General features: G+C 39.6%; 1 protein-coding gene across 1 annotated transcript in view; it reads right to left on the bottom strand.

The window, feature by feature from the left end:
* CACNA1A (calcium voltage-gated channel subunit alpha1 A) overlaps positions 1 to 25,940 on the bottom strand; it is a 632,851-nt gene that overhangs the window by 221,195 nt on the left and 385,716 nt on the right. The window contains exons 27-34 of the mRNA XM_053718181.1: positions 24,989 to 25,126; positions 24,481 to 24,682; positions 24,143 to 24,307; positions 20,011 to 20,121; positions 19,468 to 19,551; positions 16,930 to 17,046; positions 8,372 to 8,437; positions 7,759 to 7,859 (exon numbers count right to left, since the gene is read on the bottom strand). Coding sequence (XP_053574156.1) covers positions 7,759 to 7,859; positions 8,372 to 8,437; positions 16,930 to 17,046; positions 19,468 to 19,551; positions 20,011 to 20,121; positions 24,143 to 24,307; positions 24,481 to 24,682; positions 24,989 to 25,126 — 984 coding nt within the window. The remainder of the gene's footprint in view (positions 1 to 7,758; positions 7,860 to 8,371; positions 8,438 to 16,929; positions 17,047 to 19,467; positions 19,552 to 20,010; positions 20,122 to 24,142; positions 24,308 to 24,480; positions 24,683 to 24,988; positions 25,127 to 25,940) is intronic.

Below are 25,940 nucleotides of genomic sequence, written 5' to 3'. Positions count from 1 at the left end.
TTAAATAGTTAGTAACTATTTAATAACTATTGTACCTAGTTAAAATAAATACAAAGTTGAAAGTATAATAAAAATAAATCATAAGATAGCTACAATGTAATTATTAATTATATTGTAGCTATCTTATGGTTTATTTTACAGGTAAGTATTTAGTTTTAAATAGGAATAATTTATTTAATTGTAGTTATTTTATTTAGATGTATTTAAATTATATTTAAATTAGGGGGGTGTTAGGGTTAGGGTTAGACTTAGGTTTAGGGGTTAATTACTTTATTATAGTAGCGGCGACGTTGGTGGTGGCAGATTAGGGGATAATAAATGTAAGTAGATATCAGAAATGTTAGGGCAGGCAGATTAGAGGTTAATACAAATTAACTAGTGTTTGCAAGGCGGGAGTGCGGCGGTTTAAGGGTTAATACATTTATTAAAGTGGCGGCGATGTCCGGTAAGCAGATTAGAGGTTAATAAGTGTAGTTAGGTTGCGGCGACGTTGGGGGCGGCAGATAAGGGGTTAATAAATAAAATGTAGGTGTCGGCGATGTTGGGGGCAGCAGATTAGGGGTTCATAAGTATAATGTAGGTGGCAGCGGTGTCCGGAGCGGCAGATTAGGGGTTAATAATATAATGCAGGTGGCGACGATGTCGGGGGCGGCAGATTAGGGGTTAATAAGTGTAAGATTAGGGGTGTTTAGACTCGGGGTTCATGTTAGGGTGTTAGGTGTAGACATATTTTTTATTTTCCCATAGGAAACAATAGGGCTGCGTTAGAAGCTGGACGCTGCTTTTTTGCAGGTGTTTTTTCAGCCAGCTCAGGCCCATTGTTTCCTATGGGGAAATCGTGCTCGAGCACGTTTAGCCAGCTTATCGCTACCGTAAGCAACGCTGGTATTACAGTTGGATGTGAGCAGCCATTCAGAAAACTTGTAATACCAGCGTTGTTTAAAGGGACATAATACTCATATGCTAAATCACTTGAAACTGATGCAGTATAACTGTAAAAAGTTGACAGGAAAATATCACCTGAGCATCTCTATGTAAAAAAGGAAGATATTTTACCTCACAATCTCCTCAGCTCAGCAGAGTAAGTTCTGTGTAAAAAGTTATACTCAACTGCTCCCAGCTGCAGGTAAAAAAATTAAAAAAAATGAAGAAATGAACAGCAGCCAATCAGCATCAGCAGTGCTGAGGTCATGCACTTTTACTGTGATCTCATGAGATTTGACTTGACTCTCATGAGATTTCATTGTAAACTTCCTTTACCTGATTGGTGAAATAAGATGAGAGTGCACGATGCTCATCCCTTCAGATGTCCCAGGACAGACACACTAAAATGCTGCTTAGAAATCCTTTACAATGGGAGGTGGCTACTGAGGAACTTTTGAGATAAAATATCTTTCTTTTTTACATAGAGATGTTCAGGTGATATTTTCTAGTCAGCTTTTTACAGCTATGCTGCATCACTTTCAAGTGTTTAAACATTTGGGTATTATGGCCCTTTAAAGTGAGCGCTGGAAAAAAAAGGCTCGTTAGCAACGCAAGTCTTTACCGTCAAAACTTGTAATCTAGCCATTTGTTAACACAATGACAGTGGCAAGTCCTGTTTTATCCAGACTCAAGTCCAGATTGGCTCCTTAAAATAAGTGGTGTGTGGAGTTTGATCACTGAAACAAAAACGGTGTTAATCTGTTCTTATAACGGTCAGACTGATATATAAATCTGTAGGAAGTCTGCAACAAAAAATTGCAATTACAAGGAGCTATAGAGGCCCATCTATCAAGCCGTCAACTATGCTGCATTCGCCGGCACCAATACACTCGCCTAACATCGCGGCCGTGGACCTGAATACGATCTCCATATTTATCAAAAAAGCCGGCAAAAAGCCACGCACCAAGTACGGGGCGATGAGCAGTGGAGAGTTGTTAACTAGCAGTCATCGATCTCGCTGCTATTCTGCTTTTTCCCAACTTTATTTATATCCTGTCACTAAACACTGCCACTATACTAAAATGTTTAACCCCTATCCCGCTGCTCCCAGACCCCGCCGCAACTAAATAAATGTATTAACCCCTATCCCACCGCTCCCGGACCTCGCCGCAACTAAATACATGTATTAACCCCTAAACTCCTGGCCTCCCACATCACTACCACTTACTAATCCTATTAACCCCTAAACCGCCAGCCCCCTTCATCGCCATGAACTAAATTAAGCTATTAACCCCTAAACCTAACAACCCACTAACTTTACATTAAAATTACCTCATCCCTATCTCATAATAAATTTAAACTTACCTTTAGAATTAAATTAAACTATTAATTAACCTACCCTAACTATTATACTAAAATTACATTAAACTATATTAAAATATTAATTAACCTACCCTAACTATTATACTGTTACATTAAACTACTAATTAAATTAACTATATTACATATTTAAAAACCTAACCCTACTCAAATTATTGAAATCTACAATTAAAAATTACTAAATTACAAAAAATAAAAAACACTAACGGCTAGATTACGAGTTTTGCGTTATGAGAAAAAAAGCAGCGTTAAGGCTCATATAATATGCTGCTATTACGAGTCTTGTAGGTACAGCTGTCCCGCACACTTTTTTGGCCGCATCGCAAATTAACTTACGCAATTTTCATAATTGGAACAGCCAATAGGATTGAAGCTCAATCCTATTGGCTGATTGCATCAGCCAATAGGATTTTTTCACCTTTAATTCCGATTGGCTGATAGAATTCTATCAGCCAATCGGAATTCAAGGGACGCCATCTTGGATGACGTCATTTAAAGGAACCTTCATTCTGGAAGAAGACTTCGATGGAAGAGGATGCTCCGCGCCGGATGTCTTGAAGATGGAGCTGCTCCGCGCTGGATGGATGAAGATAGAAGATGCCGTCTGGATGAAGACTTCTGCCCGTCTGGAGGACCACTTCTGCCGGCTTGGATGAAGACTTCTCCCGGACTTCGTTGAGGACTTCTTGCCACTTCGCTGAGGACTTCTCCCGGCTTCGATGAGGATGGATGTCGGCTCTTCAAAACTGTAAGTGGATCTTCAGGGGTTAGTGTTACGTTTTTTTAAGGGTTTATTGGGTGGGTTTTATTTTTAGGTTAGGGTTTGGGCAGCAATAGAGCTAAATGCCCTTTTAAGGGCAATGCCCATCCAAATGTCCTTTTCAGGGCAATGGGGAGCTTAGGTTTTTTTAGTTAGGTTTTTATTTGGGGGGTTGGTTGTGTGGGTGGTGGGCTTTACTGTTGGGGGGTTGTTTGTATTTTTTTTACAGGTAAAAGAGCTGATTTCTTTGGGGCAATGCCCCGCAAAAGGCCCTTTTAAGGGCTATTAGTAGTTTTGTTTAGGCTAGGGTTTTTTTTTATTTTGGGGGACCTTTTTTTATTTTGATAGGGCTATTATATTAGGTGTAATTAGTTTAAATATCTTCTTTTTTTATTTTTTTTATTTTGTGTAATTTAGTGGGGTTTTTTTTGTAATGTTAGGTGTTAGTGTAACTCAGGTTAGGTTTTATTTTACAGGTAAATTTGTATTTATTTTAGCTAGGTAGTTAGTAAATAGTTAATAACTATTTAGTAACTATTCTACCTAGTTAAAATAAATACAAACTTGCCTGTAAAATAAAAATAAACCCTAAGCTAGCTACAATGTAACTATTAGTTATATTGTAGCTAGCTTAGGGTTTATTTTATAGGTAAGTATTTAGTTTTAAATAGGAATTATTTAGGTAATAATAGGAATTTTTATTTAGATTTATTTTAATTATATTTAAGTTAGAGGGTGTTAGGGTTAGACTTAAGTTTAGGGGTTTATAATTTTAGTATAGTGGCGGCGATGTTAGGGGCGGCAGATTAGGAGTTAATAAATGTAAGATTAGGGGTGTTTAGACTTGGGGTTTATGTTAGGGTGTTAGGTGTAAACATAAATTTAGTTTCCCCATAGGAATCAATGGGGCTGCGTTACGGAGCTTTACGCTGCTTTTTTGCAGGTGTTAGACTTTTTTTCAGCCGGCTCTCCCCATTGATGTCTAAGGGGAAATCGTGCACGAGCATGTACAACCAGCTCACCGCTGACTTAAGCAGCGCTGGTATTGGAGTGCGGTATGGAGCTCAATTTTGCTCTACGATCACTTCTTGCCTAATAACGCCGGGTTTAGGAAAACTTGTAATACCAGCGCTGTAGGTAAGTGAGCGGTGACAATAACGTGCAAGTTAGCACCGCACCCCTCATAACGCAAAACTCGTAATCTAGCCGAAAGTTACAAAAAATAAAAAACACTAAGTTACAAAAAAAAAAACCACAGTATCAAAAATAAAAAACAATTACACCTAATCTAATAGCCCTATCAAAATAAAAAAAGCCCCCCCCCCCAAATAAAAAAAAACCCTAGCCTATAATAAACTACCAATGGCCTTTAAAAGGGCCTTTTGCTGGGCATTGCCCCAAAGAAATCAGCTCTTTTACCTGTAAAAAAAAATACAAACACCCCCCAACAGTAAAACCCACTACCCACAAAACCAACCCCCCCAAATAAAAACCTATCTAAAAAACCTAAGCTCCCCATTGCCCTGAAAAGGGCATTTGTATGGGCATTGCCCTTAAAAGGGGATTTAGCTCTTTTACTGCCCAAAGTCCCTAATCTAAAAATAAAACCCACCCTATAAACCCTTAAAAAAACCTAACACTAACCCCCGACGATCCACTTACAGTTTTCGAAGACCAGACATCCATCCTCATCCAAGCGGCAGAAGTCCTCATCGAAGCCGGCAGAAGTCTTCATCCAAGCGGGCCGAAGTCCTCATCGAAGCCGGCAGAAGCCTTCATCCATCCGGCGCGGAGCAGATCCATCTTTAAGACATCCGGCACGGAGCATCCTCTTCTTCCGATGGTCGCTGTAGAATGAAGTTTCCCTTTAAGGCACGTCATCCATGATGGTGTCCCTTACATTCAGATTGGCTGATAGAATTCTATCAGCCAATAGGAATTAAAGGGCAAAAAATCCTATTGGGTGTTGCAATCAGCCAAAAGGATTGAGCTTTCATCCTATTGGCTGATCCAATCAGCCAATAGGATTGAGCTTGCATTCTATTGGCTGATTGGAATAGATTGTCGGGGGTTAGTGTTAGGTTTATTTAAGGGTTTATTGGGTGGGTTTTATTTGTAGGTTAGGAACTTTGGGCAGTAAAAGAGCTAAATGCCCATACAAATGCCCTTTTCAGGTCAATGGGGAGCTTAGGTTTTATAGATAGGATTTTTATTTGGGGGGGTTGGTTGTGTGGGTGGTGGGTTTTACTGTTGGGGGGTGTTTGTATTTTTTTTTAAGGTAAAAGAGCTGATTTCTTTGGGGCAATGCCCCGCAAAAGGCCCTTTTAAGGGCCATTGGTATTTATTGTAGGCTTGTTTTTTTTTTATTTTGATAGGGCTATTAGATTAGGTGTAATTGTTTTTTATTTTTGATAATGTGCTTTGTTTTGTTTTGTAACTTAGTGTTTTTTATTTTTTGTAACTTTTTTTTAATTGTAGATTTCAATAATTTGAGTAGGGTTAGGTTTTTAAATATGTAATATAGTTAATTTAATTGGTAGTTTAATGTAATTTTAGTATAATAGTTAGGGTAGGTTAATTAATAGTTTAATATAGTTTAATGTAATTTTAGTATAATAGTTAGGGTAGGTTAATTAATAGTTTAATATAGTTTAATGCAATTTTAGTATAATAGTTAGGGTAGGTTAATTAATAGTTTAATATAGTTTAATGTAATTTTAGTATCATAGTTAGGGTAGGTTAATTAATAGTTTAATAGTTTAGTTTATTTTAATTCTAAAGGTAAGTTTTAATTTATTATAAGATAGGGTTGTTGTAATTTTAATGTAAAGTTAGGGGGTTGTTAGGTTTAGGGGTTAATAGCTTAATTTAGTTTATGGCGATGTGGGGGGGGGGGCTGGAGGTTTAGGGGTTAATAGGTTTAGTTAATGGTAGTGATGTGGGAGGCCAAGGGTTAATAATTTTATTACAGTTGCGGCGGGGTCCAGGAGCGGCGGGATAGGGGTTAATAGGTTTAGTTAGTGGTGGTGATGTGGGAGGCCAGAGGTTTAGAGGTTAATATGTTTAATTCGGTTGCGGCGGGGTCCGGGAGCGGCGGGATAGGGGTTAATAATTTTTATTTAGGTGGCGGCGATGTCGGGGCGGCAGATTAGGGGTGTTTAGACTCTGAGCTTATGTAAGGGTGTTAGGTGTAAACGTAATTTGAATTCTACCATAGAAATCAAATAGATATCTGGCAGCATCGAACATAAGCTTTCGCTGCTTTCAGACTCCCATTGATTCCTATGGCATCCGCGGCCTCCAGGGTGGCGGATTGAAAACCAGGTACGCTGGGCCGGAATAGTGGCGAGCGTACCTGTTAGAAATTTGATAAATGGCAAAAGGTGTCAGATAGTGCCGAATTTGTATTCGGAACATCTGTAATGACGTAAGCATCAATCTGTGTCGGATTGAGACCGGCGGATCGTATGTTACGTTACAAATTTCAACTTTTGCTGGTCTGTAGGCTTTGATAAATAGGTTTGATCAAGCTCGCAACAATTACGCTGCGGAATTCCGGCGTATTTGCGGTTGACGGCTTGATAAATAGGCCTCATAGTGTGTGCTAGTGCATGTCTATGTGTGTGTATGTGTGTGTGTTTGTGCCTGTGTGCATGTGTATGTGTGGGTGCTTGTGCATGTGTGTGTTCTTGTTCTTGTGTATGTGTGTGTGCTTATGCATGTGTGTGTGAGCTTGTGCGTGTGTATGTGTGTGTACTTGTGCATGTGTGTGTTCTTGTTTATGTGTGTGTGCTAATGCATGTGTGTGTGAGCTTGTGCGTGTGTATATGTTTGTGCCTGTGTGCATGTGTATGTGTGCGTGCTTGTGCATGTGTGTTCTTGTTCTTGTGTATGGTGCTTATGCATGTGTGTGTGAGCTTGTGCGTGTGTGTGTATGTGTGTGTGTTTGTGCCTGTGTGCATGTGTATGTGTGCGTACTTGTGCATGTGTGTGTTCTTTTTCTTGTTTATGTGTGTGTGCTTATGCATGTGTGCGTGAGCTTGTGCGTATGTGTGTGTTTTTGCATATGTATGTGTTTGTGCATGTGTGTGCGCATGTCTATGTGTGTGCATGTGTGCATGTGTGCGTGCTTGTGCATGTGTGTGTTCTTATTCTTGTGTATGTGTGTGTGCTTATGCATGTGTGTGTGAGCTTGTGCGTGTGTATGTGTGTGTACTTGTGCATGTGTGTGTTCTTGTTCTTGTGTATGTGTGTGTGCTTATGCATGTGTGTGTGAGCTTGTGCGTGTGTGTATGTGTGTGTGTTTGTGCCTGTGTGCATGTGTATGTGTGCGTGCTTGTGCATGTGTGTGTTCTTGTTCTTGTGTATGTGTGTGTGTGAGCTTGTGCGTGTGTGTGTGCATGTGTATGTGCTTGTGCATGTGTGTGTTCTTGTTTTTGTTTATGTGTGTGTGCTTATGCATGTGTGCGTGAGCTTGTGCGTGTGTGTGTATGCTTGTGCATGTGTGCGTGAGCTTGTGCGTGTGTGTGTGCATGTGTGTGTTTTTGCATATGTATGTGTTTGTGCATGTGTGTGCACATGTCTATGTGTGTGCATGTGTCCATTTGTATGTGTGTGTGTGCTTGTGTGGTCCACAGTAAAAAAAAAGATTTTGTTCTCTCTCTTATATATATAAAAAAAAAGAAAATTCTCACCGGAAAAGAAGCATAAGCGCTTGAAAAAATGTGCGGAAATTATTGTGCTCAGTTATAGCTGTGTCTTCATCTTCTTCATCCAATGCAATGTTTCCAAAGACCTGCAAAAAGAGGTGAGCATACGGCAGGGGGTAGATGAAGAGGGGAAAAAGATATTGTGAGAAGGTAAATAGAATAAATAAACACAAACATTAAAAAGTGACAGGACAGAGTTAGAGTACAAAGGGGGAGGGAAATAACAAAATATAACTGGATATTAAAAAGCAGGATTATACAAACACAGTAAACAATTATATATACAAAGGGACAATGTAAAACTAATGCATATGAAAAACATACATTACCAGATAAAAATATGGTATTGATCTATAAAATATAGATAATTACATAGGTATTCAGTACATACATTCTTATGTCCCTAGATATATCTATCTATCTATTGGGTACTTAAGGAGCGCAAACTAATCAACCATGAGGGTCTTAAGGTGCTATGAGGGTCTCAAAAAATATAAATTCAAAAATATAAATATGTTTACATACACACAGGTGTGGAGAAAAATATAAAATATTATTGCCCAGTATTAAACCCCCACCTAAAACTTATATCACCAACCTGCATTCCGATGATGGCATAAATAAAAAACAACATGGCGATCAGCAGGCAGACGTAAGGCAGAGCCTATGAGAGGACAAACGATGTAGGTAAGAAACACAGCCCACCTTGCATGATTAAAGGGATATTAAACTCAAATTTTTCCTTTAATGATTCAGATAGAGCATGCAATTTTAAGCAACTTTCTAATTTACTCCTATTATCAAATTGTCTTCATTCTCTTGGTATGCTTTGTTGAAATGCAGTACTGGTTGCTGACTGAACACATGGGTGAGCCAATGAAAAACAGAATTTATGTTTACCTGATAAATTACTTTCTCCAACGGTGTGTCCGGTCCACGGCGTCATCCTTACTTGTGGGATATTCTCTTCCCCAACAGGAAATGGCAAAGAGCCCAGCAAAGCTGGTCACATGATCCCTCCTAGGCTCCGCCTTCCCCAGTCATTCGACCGACGTAAAGGAGGAATATTTGCATAGGAGAAATCATATGATACCGTGGTGACTGTAGTTAGAAAAAATAAATCATCAGACCTGATTAAAAAACCAGGGCGGGCCGTGGACCGGACACACCGTTGGAGAAAGTAATTTATCAGGTAAACATAAATTCTGTTTTCTCCAACATAGGTGTGTCCGGTCCACGGCGTCATCCTTACTTGTGGGAACCAATACCAAAGCTTTAGGACACGGATGATGGGAGGGAGCAAATCAGGTCACCTAGATGGAAGGCACCACGGTTTGCAAAACCTTTCTCCCAAAAATAGCCTCAGAAGAAGCAAAAGTATCAAATTTGTAAAATTTGGTAAAAGTGTGCAGTGAAGACCAAGTCGCTGCCTTACATATCTGATCAACAGAAGCCTCGTTCTTGAAGGCCCATGTGGAAGCCACAGCCCTAGTGGAATGAGCTGTGATTCTTTCAGGAGGCTGCCGTCCGGCAGTCTCATAAGCCAATCTGATGATGCTTTTAAGCCAAAAAGAGAGAGAGGTAGAAGTCGCTTTTTGACCTCTCCTTTTACCAGAATAAACAACAAACAAGGAAGATGTTTGTCTGAAATCCTTTGTAGCCTCTAAATAGAATTTTAGAGCACGAACTACATCCAAATTGTGCAACAAACGTTCCTTCTTTGAAACTGGATTCGGACACAAGGAAGGCACAACTATCTCCTGGTTAATATTTTTGTTAGAAACAACTTTCGGAAGAAAACCAGGTTTAGTACGCAAAACCACCTTATCTGCATGGAACACCAGATAAGGAGGAGAACACTGCAGAGCAGATAACTCTGAAACTCTTCTAGCAGAAGAAATTGCAACCAAAAACAAAACTTTCCAAGATAATAACTTAATATCTACAGAATGTAAGGGTTCAAACGGAACCCCTTGAAGAACTGAAAGAACTAAATTGAGACTCCAAGGAGGAGTCAAAGGTTTGTAAACAGGCTTGATTCTAACCAGAGCCTGAACAAAAGCCTGAACATCTGGCACAGCCGCCAGCTTCTTGTGAAGTAAAACAGATAAAGCAGAAATCTGTCCCTTCAAAGAACTTGCAGATAATCCTTTCTCCAAACCCTCTTGTAGAAAGGATAGAATCTTAGGAATTTTTACCCTGTTCCATGGGAATCCTTTCGATTCGCACCAACAGATATATTTCTTCCATACTTTATGGTAAATTTTTCTAGTTACAGGCTTTCTAGCCTGAATAAGAGTATCAATGACAGAATCTGAGAACCCACGCTTTGATAAAATCAAGCGTTCAATCTCCAAGCAGTCAGTTGGAGTGAGGCCAGATTCGGATGTTCGAACGGACCTTGAACAAGAAGGTCCCGTCTCAAAGGTAGCTTCCATGGTGGAGCCGATGACATATTCACCAGGTCTGCATACCAAGTTCTGCGTGGCCACGCAGGAGCTATCAAGATCACCGAAGCCCTCTCCTGATTGATCCTGGCTACCAGCCTGGGAATGAGAGGAAACGGTGGGAACACATAAGCTAGGTTGAAGGTCCAGGGCGCTACTAGTGCATCTACTAGAGACGCCTTGGGATCCCTGGATCTGGACCCGTAGCAAGGAACCTTGAAGTTCTGACGAGACGCCATCAGATCCATGTCTGGAATGCCCCATAATTGAGTTATTTGGGCAAAGATTTCCAGATGGAGTTCCCACTCCCCCGGATGAAATGTCTGACGACTCAGAAAATCCGCTTCCCAATTTTCCACTCCTGGGATGTGGATTGCAGACAAGTGGCAGGAGTGAATCTCCGCCCATTGAATTACTTTGGTCACTTCTTCCATCGCCAGGGAACTCCTTGTTCCCCCCTGATGGTTGATATATGCAACAGTCGTCATGTTGTCTGATTGAAACCTTATGAATTTGGCCTTTGCTAGTTGAGGCCAAGCCTTGAGAGCATTGAATATCGCTCTCAGTTCCAGAATGTTTATCGGGAGAAGAGATTCTTCCCGAGACCATAGACCCTGAGCTTTCAGGTGTTTCCAGACCGCGCCCCAGCCCACCAGACTGGCGTCGGTCGTTACAATGACCCACTCTGGTCTTCTGAAGCTCATCCCTTGGGACAGGTTGTCCAGGGTCAGCCACCAACGGAGTGAATCTCTGGTCTTCTGATCTACTTGGATCGTCGGGGACAAATCTGTATAATCCCCATTCCACTGTCTGAGCATGCACAGTTGTAATGGTCTTAGATGAATTCGCGCAAAAGGAACTATGTCCATTGCCGCAACCATCAAACCTATTACTTCCATGCACTGCGCTATGGAAGGAAGAAGAACAGAATGAAGTACTTGACAAGAGCTTAGAAGTTTTGATTTTCTGGCTTCTGTCAGAAAAATCTTCATTTCTAAGGAGTCTATTATTGTTCCCAAGAAGGGAACTCTTGTTGACGGGAATAGAGAACTTTTTTCTACGTTCACTTTCCACCCGTGAGATCTGAGAAAGGCTAGGACAATGTCCGTGTGAGCCTTTGCTTGTGGCAGAGACGACGCTTGAATCAGTATGTCGTCCAAGTAGGGTACTACTGCAATGCCCCTTGGCCTTAGCACCGCTAGAAGGGACCCTAGTACCTTTGTGAAAATTCTTGGAGCAGTGGCTAATCCGAATGGAAGTGCCACAAACTGGTAATGCTTGTCCAGAAAGGCGAATCTTAGGAACCGATGATGTTCCTTGTGGATAGGAATATGTAGATACGCATCCTTTAAATCCACCGTGGTCATGAATTGACCTTCCTGGATGGTAGGAAGAATTGTCCGAATGGTTTCCATCTTGAACGATGGAACCTTGAGAAATTTGTTTAGGATCTTGAGATCCAAAATTGGCCTGAATGTTCCCTCTTTTTTGGGAACTATGAACAGATTGGAGTAAAACCCCATCCCTTGTTCTCCTAATGGAACAGGATGAATCACTCCCATTTTTAACAGGTCTTTTACACAATGTAAGAATGCCTGTCTTTTTATTTGGTCTGAAGACAATTGAGACCTGTGGAACCTTCCCCTTGGGGGTAGTTCCTTGAATTCCAGGAGATAACCTTGAGAAACTATTTCTAGCGCCCAAGGATCCTGAACATCTCTTGCCCAAGCCTGAGCGAAGAGAGAGAGTCTGCCCCCCACCAGATCCGGTCCCGGATCGGGGGCCAGCATCTCATGCTGTCTTGGTAGCGGTAGCGGGCTTCTTGGCCTGCTTACCTTTGTTCCAGCCTTGCATCGGTCTCCAGGCTGGCTTGGTTTGAGAAGAATTACCCTCTTGCTTAGAGGATGTAGAATTTGAGGCTGGTCCGTTTCTGCGAAAGGGACGAAAATTTGTTTTATTTTTAGCCTTAAAAGACCTATCCTGAGGAAGGGCGTGGCCCTTTCCCCCAGTGATGTCTGAAATAATCTCTTTCAAGTCAGGGCCAAACAGCGTTTTCCCCTTGAAAGGGATGTTAAGCAATCTATTCTTGGAGGACACATCCGCTGACCAAGACTTCAGCCAAAGCGCTCTGCGCGCCACAATAGCAAAACCTGAATTTTTCGCCGCTAATCTAGCTAATTGCAAAGTGGCGTCTAAGGTAAAAGAGTTAGCCAACTTAAGTGCTTGAACTCTGTCCATAACCTCCTCATAAGAAGATGCTTTATTGAGCGACTTTTCTAGTTCCTCGAACCAGAAACACGCTGCTGTAGTGACAGGAACAATGCATGAAATTGGTTGTAGAAGGTAACCTTGCTGAACAAACATCTTTTTAAGCAAACCCTCTAATTTTTTATCCATAGGATCTTTGAAAGCACAACTATCTTCTATAGGGATAGTGGTGCGTTTGTTTAGAGTAGAAACCGCCCCCTCGACCTTGGGGACTGTCTGCCATAAGTCCTTCCTGGGGTCGACCATAGGAAATAATTTCTTAAATATAGGGGGAGGGACAAAAGGTATGCCGGGCCTTTCCCATTCTTTATTTACAATGTCCGCCACCCGCTTGGGTATAGGAAAAGCTTCGGGGGGCACCGGGACCTCTAGGAACCTGTCCATCTTACATAATTTCTCTGGAATGACCAAATTGTCACAATCATCCAGAGTAGATAACACCTCCTTAAGCAGAGCGCGGAGATGTTCCAATTTAAATTTGAATGTAATAACGTCAGGTTCAGCTTGTTGAGAAATTTTTCCTGAATCTGAAATTTCTCCCTCAGACAAAACCTTCCTAGCCCCTTCAGACTGGTGTAAGGGCATGTCAGAACCATTATCATCAGCGTCCTCATGCTCTTCAGTATCTAAAACAGAGCAGTCGCGCTTTCGCTGATAAGTGGGCATTTTGGCTAAAATGTTTTTAATAGAATTATCCATTACAGCCGTTAATTGTTGCATAGTAAGGAGGATTGGCGCACTAGATGCACTAGGGACCTCCTGAGTGGGCAAGACTGGTGTAGACATAGAAGGAGATGATGCAGTACCATGCTTACTCCCCTCACTTAAGGAATCATTTTGGGCAACATTATTATCAGTGGCATCATTGTCCCTACTTTGTTTGTCACATTCATCACATATATTTAAATGGAGAGGAACCTTGGCTTCCGAACATACAGAACATCGTCTATCTGATAGTTCAGACATGTTAATAGGCATAAACTTGATAACAAAGCACAAAAAACGTTTTAAAATAAAACCGTTACTGTCTCTTTAAATTTTAAACTGAACACACTTTTTTACTGAATATACGCAAAAGTATGAAGGAATTGTTCAAAATTCACCAAAATTTCACCACAGTGTCATAAAGCCTTAAAAGTATTGCACACCAAATTTGAAAGCTTTAACTCTTAAAATAACGGAACTGGAGCCGTTTTTACATTTAACCCCTATACAGTCCCTGGTATCTGCTTTGCTGAGACCCAACCAAGCCCAGAGGGGAATACGATACCAAATGACGCCTTCAATAAGCTTTTTCAGTGGATCTGAGCTCCTCACACATGCATCTGCATGCCTTGCTTCTCAAAAACAACTGCGCATTAGTGGCGCGAAAATGAGGCTCTGCCTATGACTAGAAAAGGCCCCCAGTGAAAAAGGTGTCCAATACAGTGCCTGCCGTTTTTTTAACAGAATTCCCAAGATTAAAATAACTCTCCAAAGTTATAAACCATTAAATATGCTTATAAAGTAATCGTTTTGGCCCAGAAAAATGTCTACCAGTCTTTAAAGCCCTTGTGAAGCCCTTTATTCTTATATTGAAAATTAAGAAAATGGCTTACCGGATCCCATAGGGAAAATGACAGCTTCCAGCATTACCAAGTCTTGTTAGAAATGTGTCATACCTCAAGCAGCCAAAGTCTGCTCACTGTTTCCCCCAACTGAAGTTAATTCCTCTCAACAGTCCTGTGTGGAAACAGCCATCGATTTTAGTAACGGTTGCTAAAATCATTTTCCTCTTACAAACAGAAATCTTCATCTCTTTTCTGTTTCAGAGTAAATAGTACATACCAGCACTATTTTAAAATAACAAACTCTTGATTGAAGAATAAAAACTACATTTAAACACCAAAATACTCTGAGCCATCTCCGTGGAGATGTTGCCTGTGCAACGGCAAAGAGAATGACTGGGGAAGGCGGAGCCTAGGAGGGATCATGTGACCAGCTTTGCTGGGCTCTTTGCCATTTCCTGTTGGGGAAGAGAATATCCCACAAGTAAGGATGACGCCGTGGACCGGACACACCTATGTTGGAGAAATCGGTATATATATGGAGCCACCAATCAGCAGCTAGAACCTAGGCTCTTTGCTGCTCCTGAACTTTCCTAGATAAACCTTTCAGCAAAGGATAACAAGAGAAGGAAGCAAATTAAGTAATAGAAGTAAATTGGAAAGTTGTTTAAAATTGTGTTCTCTATCTGAATAATGAAAGAAACATTTTGGGTTTCATGTCCCTTTTACAACTTAACACCCAAAGTGACTCGGCCCTCACCCATAATCTAGAATAATCAGCAAACATGCAATATATGCAATATACTTATATGTAGATTGTTCTCTCACACACCAGCCAGATATCTCAGGAACCCATTATAAACAAGGAATTATTCCATCTCTAGACTCAGAAAGGTATCATTCAGATAGAACCACAAACAATCAATACTGCAGCAACCAATATCCAAAATCCTAATTGGCAAAGAGATTTACAGAGCGGAAAAAACATATAAAACCTCTCAGGAAATATTAGGTATTTAGGTTCTAAAATACAACATTTAAAATTAGGGGGAGGTAAAATGTGAATTTAAAATCCACCACTACGCACAAAATATAGAGAAAATAACTGATTGTGTAGTTGATTAACAACTCTAGACAGGCCAGAAGGCTTGTTTTTCCCACAGAAAACCTCTGAATTACATTGTTTCCAATGCAGCAAAGGATTCTGGGTAAGCTATGCAAATTAGGTTCACAATGATACACCTTTTTACTTCAAGTCTGCTTTTCAGCAGATTCCCTTTACACCAAAGCATCGCTGTTCACACAGCTTATAAGCTTAGCTAGGGTTAGTGCAGTGATTCATAACCATCCCAGGACAGACTGTTTCGTAGTTATTGCTACTCATCAGCTGGGAGAAGGTTTGAATCACTGCTGGGTGAAGTTGATTCTGGGCAAAATACAACAACATTTAAAATTAGGGGGAGGTAAAAAGGTTCTAAAATACTAAAAGATATTCCAAAACAACTTCACTTTTAAAGAGAATTATAACCATCCACAGAGATTAAAACATCCTGAAAGGCAACCAATAAACATCCAGCTTACAAAGAGCACTTACAATTATACTTTTTACACAACTCAACATTCAGACTAATCTAGAAATAATTGACATGGATCTACACGCAGTGAAATCATCTACATACAAACATGAAAGATCCAGAGATATATCTTTGCCCACCACAGTCCTTGATGGAAATATAAATGATATGTTTTGGAATGTCCATTGCTCATGAATATAAGAAACTGTTAAGCCTCTCACACTTGTGGATTTCAAAGAATGGTGTTGGAAAGCCATTATCTAAAGAGCTGCTACCCAGTATCCATAGATCAAACAGCAATAAGCATCCAGATTGTCAAAATACATGGACAAAATACTCAACAAAGCTACAATTTAACTCAACAGACTCAGCAATAATCTGAGATCTTCAAAAATCATATGGAGATAGATATGACTAATGTTTAGATGTACAAATAAACACAAACTTTTTTTTTTTTAAAATAGAATGGTTATCTAACTAACCCCTTAACGACAGAATGTGTGTCACCTTCACTAAAATGGCTCTTTAACCCCTTAATGATACCCTGTATGTCACCTAAAGTAAGGTATTTTCAATGCAGGTCTCTCCGACAGTGGCTATTTCTGTATGCCTCTCTACATGAAGCATGCAGAGATAGCACAGTCTACAGACCTGCAGTATTTCACCCCTATAAGTGCAACAAATAGCAGATTACAGGGTACGTTGGCTGTCGCCCAGAGTTAAAAAAACCTGCACACATATCATATCCAGACAGATCATATGAACCTTTAAGATACAGTGATCCTGCAAAAACAACATCCACAGACATCTTACAATCACACACACAAACCAATGACAGATCAATCAAACACACACGACAACACACAGTGATATTCTGCAAACACAGACCAATTAAAGAACCATTAACTATAGTAGAGTTGCATAATTAACGAATGCATAATAAAAAGACAATACAACAACCCTTTTTCTGAATTTAAAATAAGAAGCAGTCTTTTACAATTTCTTTCAATTTCCCTTGCCCACTGTATCACGTGACAGCCATCAGCCAATCACAGACTACTAAGAATACACCCTCTATAAATGCAAGCATACAATATACAAAATATCCTAACATATCAAATTAGATCCTGCAACGATTCCATAAATTATATCATTAATTATAGCCAGCATAAAATATAATTCAAAATATCAGAAAAAATGTCACAAAGCTCTATCTGAAAGTATATGCAAGAAAGCAAACTTTACTCTCTACCTACCCTATTGGTAAACATATATAATATAAATGTGGCAAATATTAAAACATCTGTGCTACAATTTTACCTTAAAAGACTGAACAAAAGTCCAAAGCAGAATGCGGATGGTGTATCCCTGTCTCAATAATTTAATGAGACGTGCAGCTCGGAAAAGACGCAGGAAACTGAGGTTGATGAAGTTGTCCTAAAATCGGGAAGGGTATGTGGGATATAATACAAAAAAGAAAAGAGAGGAATAAATATCATATACTTTATCTAGATCCTAAAAGTGGAAATAAATAAATAAAATTATTGTTTAAAAAAATAATTTAAAATTAAAAAAATAAAGTTATAATAAATTTCACTGAAATAAAACCTTAGCTCTAATAAGAAATGTTAATAATTTTATTTATTTGTTTCCTGCCCTGCATTCACATCCTGATCTACTAATTTTGATATAATTTTGCCCGTAGGACCCTCCTTTATGGGCTGCGGGAAGGGAGCAGAGTTTCAGAGGACAACGACTATTCTCTTGCTTCCAATGTCCCCAACCAATTTTATTATTATGCTTTTTTTTTTTTATTATTTTATATCCGGTTGAGAAAAAAGAATCAAACCAAATGCACTGTATTCGGAAACAAGCAGCGATAATTCCATAGGAGTCTTTGGCACATGCAGAGCATGGGATCCCCCACATTTTCCCCTACACAAAGTCTGTGCATCATGAAGGCTGGTAGAGAGGGGATATGCACAAATCCCCAATTCAAACATGGAACGGATCCCAGCAGGGAAAATATTCCAATATTATAGCCAGACCCTGAGGACTGGGACATTATGAAAGCCTTCAAGCATTTACAGCTGTCCCGCCTCTCTTGTTACGCATTCTCCTGATATGGCAAGGGATCCGTTGTATGTAACTTTCTAAAAACATCAGGTGCTTTTGGGGTCACAGAATATATTAGCAACCCTTTCATTTAGATACCCAATATGAAAAAAAGACTATTTTTGTTCTTGTATAGAACTGACCTTTTAAACATTTTAAAAAGCAAGTCTCTGCCTTGAGTATCTCATATTCTACATCTTTGTACATATTAAGTTGTCATTATAAGGGTTACATTTATTACACCAGACTGCTTCCTTTATAATATGTGATATGTTTTAAACAATCTTTATAGAATATTTGGGGTATTAAATAGATCATTCTCAACGGTATGAAAAAAATACCCATCTAAAGGTTTTTATTCATTATTATGGTTGTCAGTCCATAATTACTTATTGTCGTCCAGTCAAACTGGCTACGTATTATGTGAAATTTAAGAGAGGATAAACAAAATATTACATGTTTCAGAGACCCCAGAAGCTGCCTGGTTTTTGTATGGGGTAGTGCAACGTGCATAGCAAGAGGAACAACCAAAATCCAGGTATGGAGAGGCAGGCGTGCAAAGTGACAGCCTCCGAATATAGGAATGTTTGTAAGGAAAGGAGGAAAAGAGAGAGGTGATAAACAAGAACAAGAGAATACAGATAATAACAGAAAAATTAGATCAGTAAAGCAGCATAACAAAAAATATAGTTGTTGGTCATGACAGAAGAGTAGTTGACTGAATGGGTCGTGACTCGTGACAACATGATAAGTGGTGATTACCATAATGATAAGAGGATTGTATTGGGGAACTAATAGAGGTAAGAAATACGGAGTGGGTGGAATAAAGCCATGGAGATCTAATGGTTCTAAATGGGGAAGAAGAACAAGTTGTATAGGTAAAAAGTGGTTAAGACTATCGAGGAAACAGACAGATATTATACTAAGAAGAATATGAGTAGAAAGAGGTCTAAAAGAGAGTAGCAGGAATTAGTTATGTGTGATAGGAAAGGGTTGGCATTGGGTGCACAGCCTGTGACATGCAGAAGGTAATGTTTATGCATTAGGTCATAAATTACAAACCAACCGGGTTCTGCGATGCAGTTGTAGATGGAAGAGGTTGCGGCAGGAAATTGTGCGTGGGGTAAGGGTGGGGTTTATATTGGGGTTAAGGATGGAGGGGAAGGGAGAGGTTGGGTGTAGTTGGCATGAAGACACAGACCAGTTTTCATGGATGGACACATGAGATTCATAGTGCATTTTGATTGGATGAGTTTTTTTGCCGGGGGCCAAAATATCAGAGAGATAGAGAGAGACATGAAAAAGACAAGACAGAGATACACAGATCATTATAGGGGAGAAGGAGCTCTGCAGAGTATCGCACCACCCAGTCCCACAGAGTGTTACACAGACAACACACAGCACAACAGAAGATAATGGTATGTCCCCCCTCTATCCCATAAAGCCTTCTGGAACATTTAAACCCCCCCCCCAAAAAAAAACACTTTTCTTACTTTGCATTAAACAACTTCTGAAAACACTGAATAAATTGCATAAGTCAGCAGAGCATTGTGCTAAAAAAAAGGAATACAATTTTATAAAATGTCACACCACACAAAGACATTTTGGTATTATGGAGAATATGTTTAACCCTTCAAAGAATTACTTTAATGTCATAAAACCTCACAGGAAACTAAATATTACCCAATATTTGCTACAAATTATAGTGCACACATATGTTGTTTTTTTCTGATACAAACTTACCCAGAACTCTGTCACTACAATGTCTGTGATGCTCCCAAGAACCGTCACAAAATCAAAGATATTCCAGGCATCCCGGAAATAATTCTAACAGAGAAATAACAACACGTTACACATAAAACCAAAAGCCTAAGTTCTATGGCTAAGCAAAAAGGATACGGTGCTGAGAACCTTTATGCCTGAGAATGAAACATATAATTTAGTGTGGAAAATATCATGCCTGCCTTTCTAGGGAAAGGGAGTCACAACCACAAAGATTTCATGGAGTTTATAGTTAAATGGACTTTTAGGTTTGACAGCAATAAATACAAAATATGGTTTCTGTAAGTGAGGACAAATAGCTGCAGAGCCTGGTACTTCTATATCTAGACACAGGGGATACATTAGCTGGCACATCAAGGGATGGATACTGGGTTTTCTAAAGGCAAAACACATATAATATACAGCAGTGCAAATCCAAGGTTGGAAAATTTTCAACTAAAGGTCTTAAACTCTATGGTATGATAATGCTGGAGACGGTTAAGATTCTAAATGGGGTGGACTCACCAGAGCACCAAAGGCCACAATCTTCAGCAGACATTCAAGAGAGAAAAGGGAGGTGAAAACTATGTTAAATGTTTTCAACACACTGTCATATGCAGCAGGTGAGTCATGAAACTAGAAGGGAAATAGAAGAAAACATGTATTTTTTTAACAGTCCACATTGTCCAAAATATCAGTTTCAACAGTTTTAGCGTAATACACCTCCTGTCAGCCTATTTAAATTCTTCCTATAACTTCTCACCATATTTCCCTGTAAATCATTCTGTTTCTAGCAATATAATGCTCAATGAGCCTCGGGGGCACTATGAATTCCTGTTGCACTGTTTACATAGCACCATGACAGTTGGGAGCGCTGTGGGGGTGCGCTATTAACTCTAGGACAGGCGCTCTATCACGAGCGAGCTGTGTCTGTTTTATTCAGGTTCACTATTTAATGTTATCACGGGCATACTATTATTTGTATAATACTGGGCGCGCTATTGATTTGGGAGCACGGGCGCATCTTGCCTATGCTTTGCAGGAGTGCTGTTTGGTTTATTTTTGGACGCGTTATTTACATATTAACGCAACTGCGCTATGGATGTTCTTTTTGCTTTAAGGGCCTCGTTATTGTTTGGCACCTAGTTCCCTTTATAAGGTCCTTCCTGCTTCTTTCCTATTGCCCATGGGTTTTTCTTCTTGCTACCTGGGTGCACGATTCAGATTTAGGATTACTTGTTGCTGAATTTTGTTCTGTTTTCTGCTTTGCTTTTGGATTTCCTCTTGTATTGCTGCCTTCTGATATTGTTGCTGACCTGGCCTGGACTTTGGCCTTCATCTACTTTATCCTTTGGTACTGTGATATTCTGCCTTCCTGTTGCTGACCATGAGTTTGCCACAACCTGTTCCTTTACTTATACTGCTTGTCTATATTTCCATTGGCCTTGTATAGACTGTTTGCTATCTCCTTATCTGTGTCCCTGTGCTTTTCTTAGCAGTGGGACTTCCTACCTGTAACTTCAAATGATGCCGGGATAGCAAGACTATTGGTCAGGCAACTGGATTGATAGGTGGGATGTCTCGCTGGCCTGATAGCAGGTATTGATCCTTCCTTTTTCCATTATAAAAATAGATACATAGATGATGAACAAAGCTTATGGGTTGCAATATCCATTTGTCAAGCACTTAACAAATGGGTATTGCATCTCTGTAAGCTCTGTATCTATATATTTGTCTTTATGCTGCATTAATACAAGTTAAAAAAAATGTCTGCACTGAAGATAGCCCTGTTATGTTATTTATCTGTGTCCTTCTTTTCAGCCCACACAGTGAGGTAGTTGCTTTTCCCGGTACACAGAAAATCCTGTCTCAAGAGTCCCTGTGTCCTTAAATGTTTCCTAGTCAGTCCTGTAAAGGAGTGCCCCATATTGTTTTGCAGTTATTCCCATATAGAGCTTTCCTACCATGTTTTTTAGATAGCTCTTTGTTGTGACTTCCTCTACTATGTTCTCTGTTTCCATGTTTTATTCTTAGATATTACCATTTCAGATTTATCCTTTATTCTAGCTGACCAGTTTTACTAAACAAGGCTCATAGTTATTTGCTTTCTGTTCCTTATCTTTTTTATTTTTCTTATCCAATTCAGTAGTAATCCCTGTGTAAGACAATGGGGCCGATTTATCAATGTGCAGGCAGACATGATCCGCTTTAGCGGATCATGTCCTCCCCACATTGATAAATGCAGACAACATACGCTGTTGGCATTTATCATTGCACAAGCATTTCACATCAATCGGCCGCTAGCAGGGGGTGTCAATCATCACAATCGTATCGGATCGGGATGATTGCTGTCCGACGCCTCAGAGTTGGCGGACGAGTTAAGGAGCATCGGTATTAAGACCACTGCTTCTTAACTTTTGTTTCATCCAAGCGTGATAAATCGGCCCCAATGTCTTTTTTTTTTACTGTGTCTCAACAATCATAAATTCTCCACACTTCATAAAGGGCTAGATTACGAGTGGATCACTATTTAGTGCTCCCACACGCGCGTTAGCATCGCTAGACAGAGGATTTTTGCGTGCATATTATGAGTTGAAATAAGTTCTTTTTTGTAAAAGAAAAGGTGCAGTTACTCAGAAACAAGGTGCTGGTACTCATTGATTATTAATTGAATAATTCTGCTCAGTAACTTTGAGAAAAGCAAAGGGACAACATTATTTGAAGTGCCCTCTTGTAAAAACTAGAGTATTTACATGATGATTACATATATTACCTGAGTTGGCAGAAGTGGGGGTACTCAGTACCGGTGAGTACCCCCACAAAAAAGCCCTGGTTGAAAGTAAAAAATTAGCGCCCAATCGAAAAACCCAACACGTGCAAAAAGTTGAACTTCAAATATCGAGACCACTTTAATGTATTCTCCCATAGATTTCAATGGAGCACAAAAACTTCAAAAAAACACCCATACTTGCTCCTTTACCCAACCACGTTTATTCAAGTGGGCTAAACCCAACATGAACTATTAATATTTCACATTCCAATGTGTTCTATTTATTCGTAAATAAATATTTCTATATATATTTGATGATTTTTTAGTAAAATATCTATCTAGCTATATAAATATAGATATATATATGGTTTTTCATGTTTTCAGCTAATTAACGGCAAAGGGCTCCAATGCACTTAAATATATGTGTACATATGTATTTATGTGTATATATGTCTGTAAATGCATATATACACATCTAAATACATATGTACACACACATATATATTTAGACATGTATATGCTTGTATCTCCTTTGCAGGCCTTTTTTTCTAACACCTGAGACCTCATATCTTTGAGCCCTTATAACTTTTTAATGCAATATTTTTTTAAATAATTTTTATCAGAAAATGTTATTATGAGCATAACTGTACTGTTAATTTTTTTTTTATGTTTTTTGTGCGTAACAGTTAACCAGAGCTCTAAAGTCGCACTACCCTGATGCGTGTTAAAGGGACAGTCTACACCAGAATTTTTATTGTTTTAAAAGATAGATAATCCCTTTATTACCCATTTTCCAGTTTTGCATAACCAACACAGTTATAATAATATACTTTTAACCTCTGTGATTATCTTGTATCTAAGCCTCTGCAAACTGCCCCTTTTTCAGTTCTTTTGACAGACTTGCAGTCTAGCCAATCAGTGCCTGCTTCCAGATTACTTCACGTGCACGAGCACAGTGTTATCTATATGAAATATGTGAACTAACACCCTCTAGTGGTGAAAAACTGTTAAAATGCAATCTGAAAGAGGTGGGCTTCAAGGTCTAAGAAATTAGCATATGAACCTCCTAGGTTAAGCTTTCAACTAAGAATACCAAGAGAACAAAGCAAATTTGGTGATAAAAGTAAATTGGAAAATTGTTTAAAATTACATGCTCTATCTGAATCATGAAAGTTTATTTTGGCCTAGACTGTCCCTTTAAGTTCTATTGTGCTCAATCGAACGCATTTACTTACAACTCATAATACATGCACCACTCGTAGTTTAGCCTAAAATGGGTCAGGTCCTATGAAAACACTCCTTTACAGTAGTTTCTACATGCTACTAATAAATATATCATCTGTGAATTGGCTCATATTCTTCCATAAAAATCCATTTTAATCAGACCTCCTTACTACTCTGTATAACTATATTGCTCCATATTACCACTGTATAACTCATGCTTTGAGGCCCATTTATCAAGCTCCGAACAGGAGCTTGAGGGCCCGTGTTTCTGGCAAGTCTTCAGACTCACCAGAAACACAAGTTATGGAGCAGCGGTCTAAGGAATAGCCACAATTCAACCCGATCATGTACGATCGGGTTGATTGACACCCCCCTGCTGGTGGCCGATTGGCCCCGAGTCTGCAGGGGGCGGCGTTGCCCCCTGCAGACTCTTGTGAGCTGCTGGTTCAATGCTGAATACGGAGAGTGTATTTCTCTCCGCATTCAGCGATGTCTGTCGGACCTGATCCGCACTGTCGGATCAGGTCCGACAGACATTTGATAATTCGGCCTCTTTGTCTCCATCTAACTCCTCCCATATAATCTGTCCCTATAATTCAATCCTCATTCTTTATTTTATGTACCCGTCCCTGTACCTTTCAAATCCAGTCTCTTGTGCCTCACCTTCATCATCAGTATGATGGTGTTCAGTGCAATTAAAGCCATGATGGTGTATTCAAAAGGGGGTGAAACCACAAATTGCCACATGCGATACTGAAAGCTTTGCTTGTTCTGCGGCATATGACGGGTTAAGGGCTTGGCACTAATAGCAAAATCTATGCAGGCTCTCTGGAAAGATAAAGGGTAAAAGGAGAAATGGAGGGATAGAGAAGAAAAGAAAAATTATATTAGTATTTTGCAAGTATTTTAAAAACATTAAACAGTTAGTGCAACACAAACTTAAACCCTAAGTAATGCCAATTAAGTGCCATTATCGTATTGCAGTAATTCTGCAATTGCACCTCATTTTTTTCCAAGCTGTATTCCTCCATCATTTTGTCCCCCTGCTCCTGGAAAGTGATGATAATCAAGGCCACAAAGATGTTGACAAAGAAGAAAGGGAAGACCACAAAATAAACCACATAAAAGATGGACATCTCCATGCGGAATCCGGGGCGTGGACCTTGATCCTCATAAGTGGCATCCACAGAGTGTTTAAGGACACTGCACAGAGAGAGACCGACAATTACACAATTTACACACAAGACAACATACATTTAAGATGCTTAATCTGCACAAATTCACATGGAGACAAACACTTTTAAACTAATGTAGGACTACTCAGATATGCATAGATTAGATGGAACACCGTCAAGATATACTGAGATAAATAAAGCTTCTTGTTCAAGATATCTATTACTCTGGAAATTCCTTCCCTCTAAATATGAACATTCAAATACATCTTCTGATCCTCCATTAGATATTGATACATAAACACACAAGTACAAGCAAATGGTTAAACCTGCTTACTCTGGCCAGCCCTCTCCTGTTGATACAGTGAAAAGGGTAAGCAAAGCCCACAGAACATTATCATAGTGAAAGGCATATTTCTTCCATTCTCTTTTCTGCGCCTTCACCTCATTTTTCTCATATACAAGATATTCTCCCCTAGAAAAAAGATAGACAAAGGGAGAAGCTGGTCAGAGCTGTTTCCTTCTACATATATTTTAAATTTTACTCAGCGCCCTGGCAAGTGAATCCTGTTTGTGAGAGGGCACTCGCCTCTACCTTCATTATATATATATATATATATATATATATATATATATATATATACATATATATTCCAAACAGCGCACTCTCACTAACTGCAGGAAGTCACAGGACCAGGGTGCAATGCAAAGCATACAAAAGGATCCATTGAAATGTGCATTCTCTGGGGTGAAGGCCCCAAAATATAACATAAATTATGCTTACCAGATAATTTCCTTTCCTTCTGTATGAGGAGAGTCCACGGCTTCATTCCTTACTTGTGGGAACACAGAACCTGGCCACCAGAAGGAGGCAAAGACACCCCAGCCAAAGGCTTAAATACCTCCCCCACTTCCCTCATATCCCAGTCATTCTGCCAAGGGAACAAGGAAAAGTAGGAGAAATATCAGGGTATAAATGGTGCCAGAAAAACAAAAAACAAAATTTAGGTCCGCCCTTCGGAGAATATGGGCGAGGGCCTTGGACTCTCCTCATACAGAAGGAAAGGAAATTATCTGGTAAGAATAATTTATGTTTTCCTTCTTAATATGAGGAGAGTCCATGACTTCATTCCTTACTTGTGAGAAACATATACCTAAGTTCCAGAGGAAACTGAATGAACGGGAGGGCAAAAAAAAAAAGGAGGTGGATCCTATTCTGAGGGCACCACAGCCTGCAAAACCTTTCTCCCAAAAGCTGCTTCAGCCGAAGCAAAAACATCAAACTTGTA

Source organism: Bombina bombina, chromosome 6, assembly GCF_027579735.1.
Source record: "Bombina bombina isolate aBomBom1 chromosome 6, aBomBom1.pri, whole genome shotgun sequence".
In the NCBI taxonomy this organism is placed as follows: domain Eukaryota; kingdom Metazoa; phylum Chordata; class Amphibia; order Anura; family Bombinatoridae; genus Bombina; species Bombina bombina.
The sequence above is the reverse complement of the archived record's forward strand: the minus strand, read 5'-3'. Positions and strand labels throughout refer to the sequence as shown.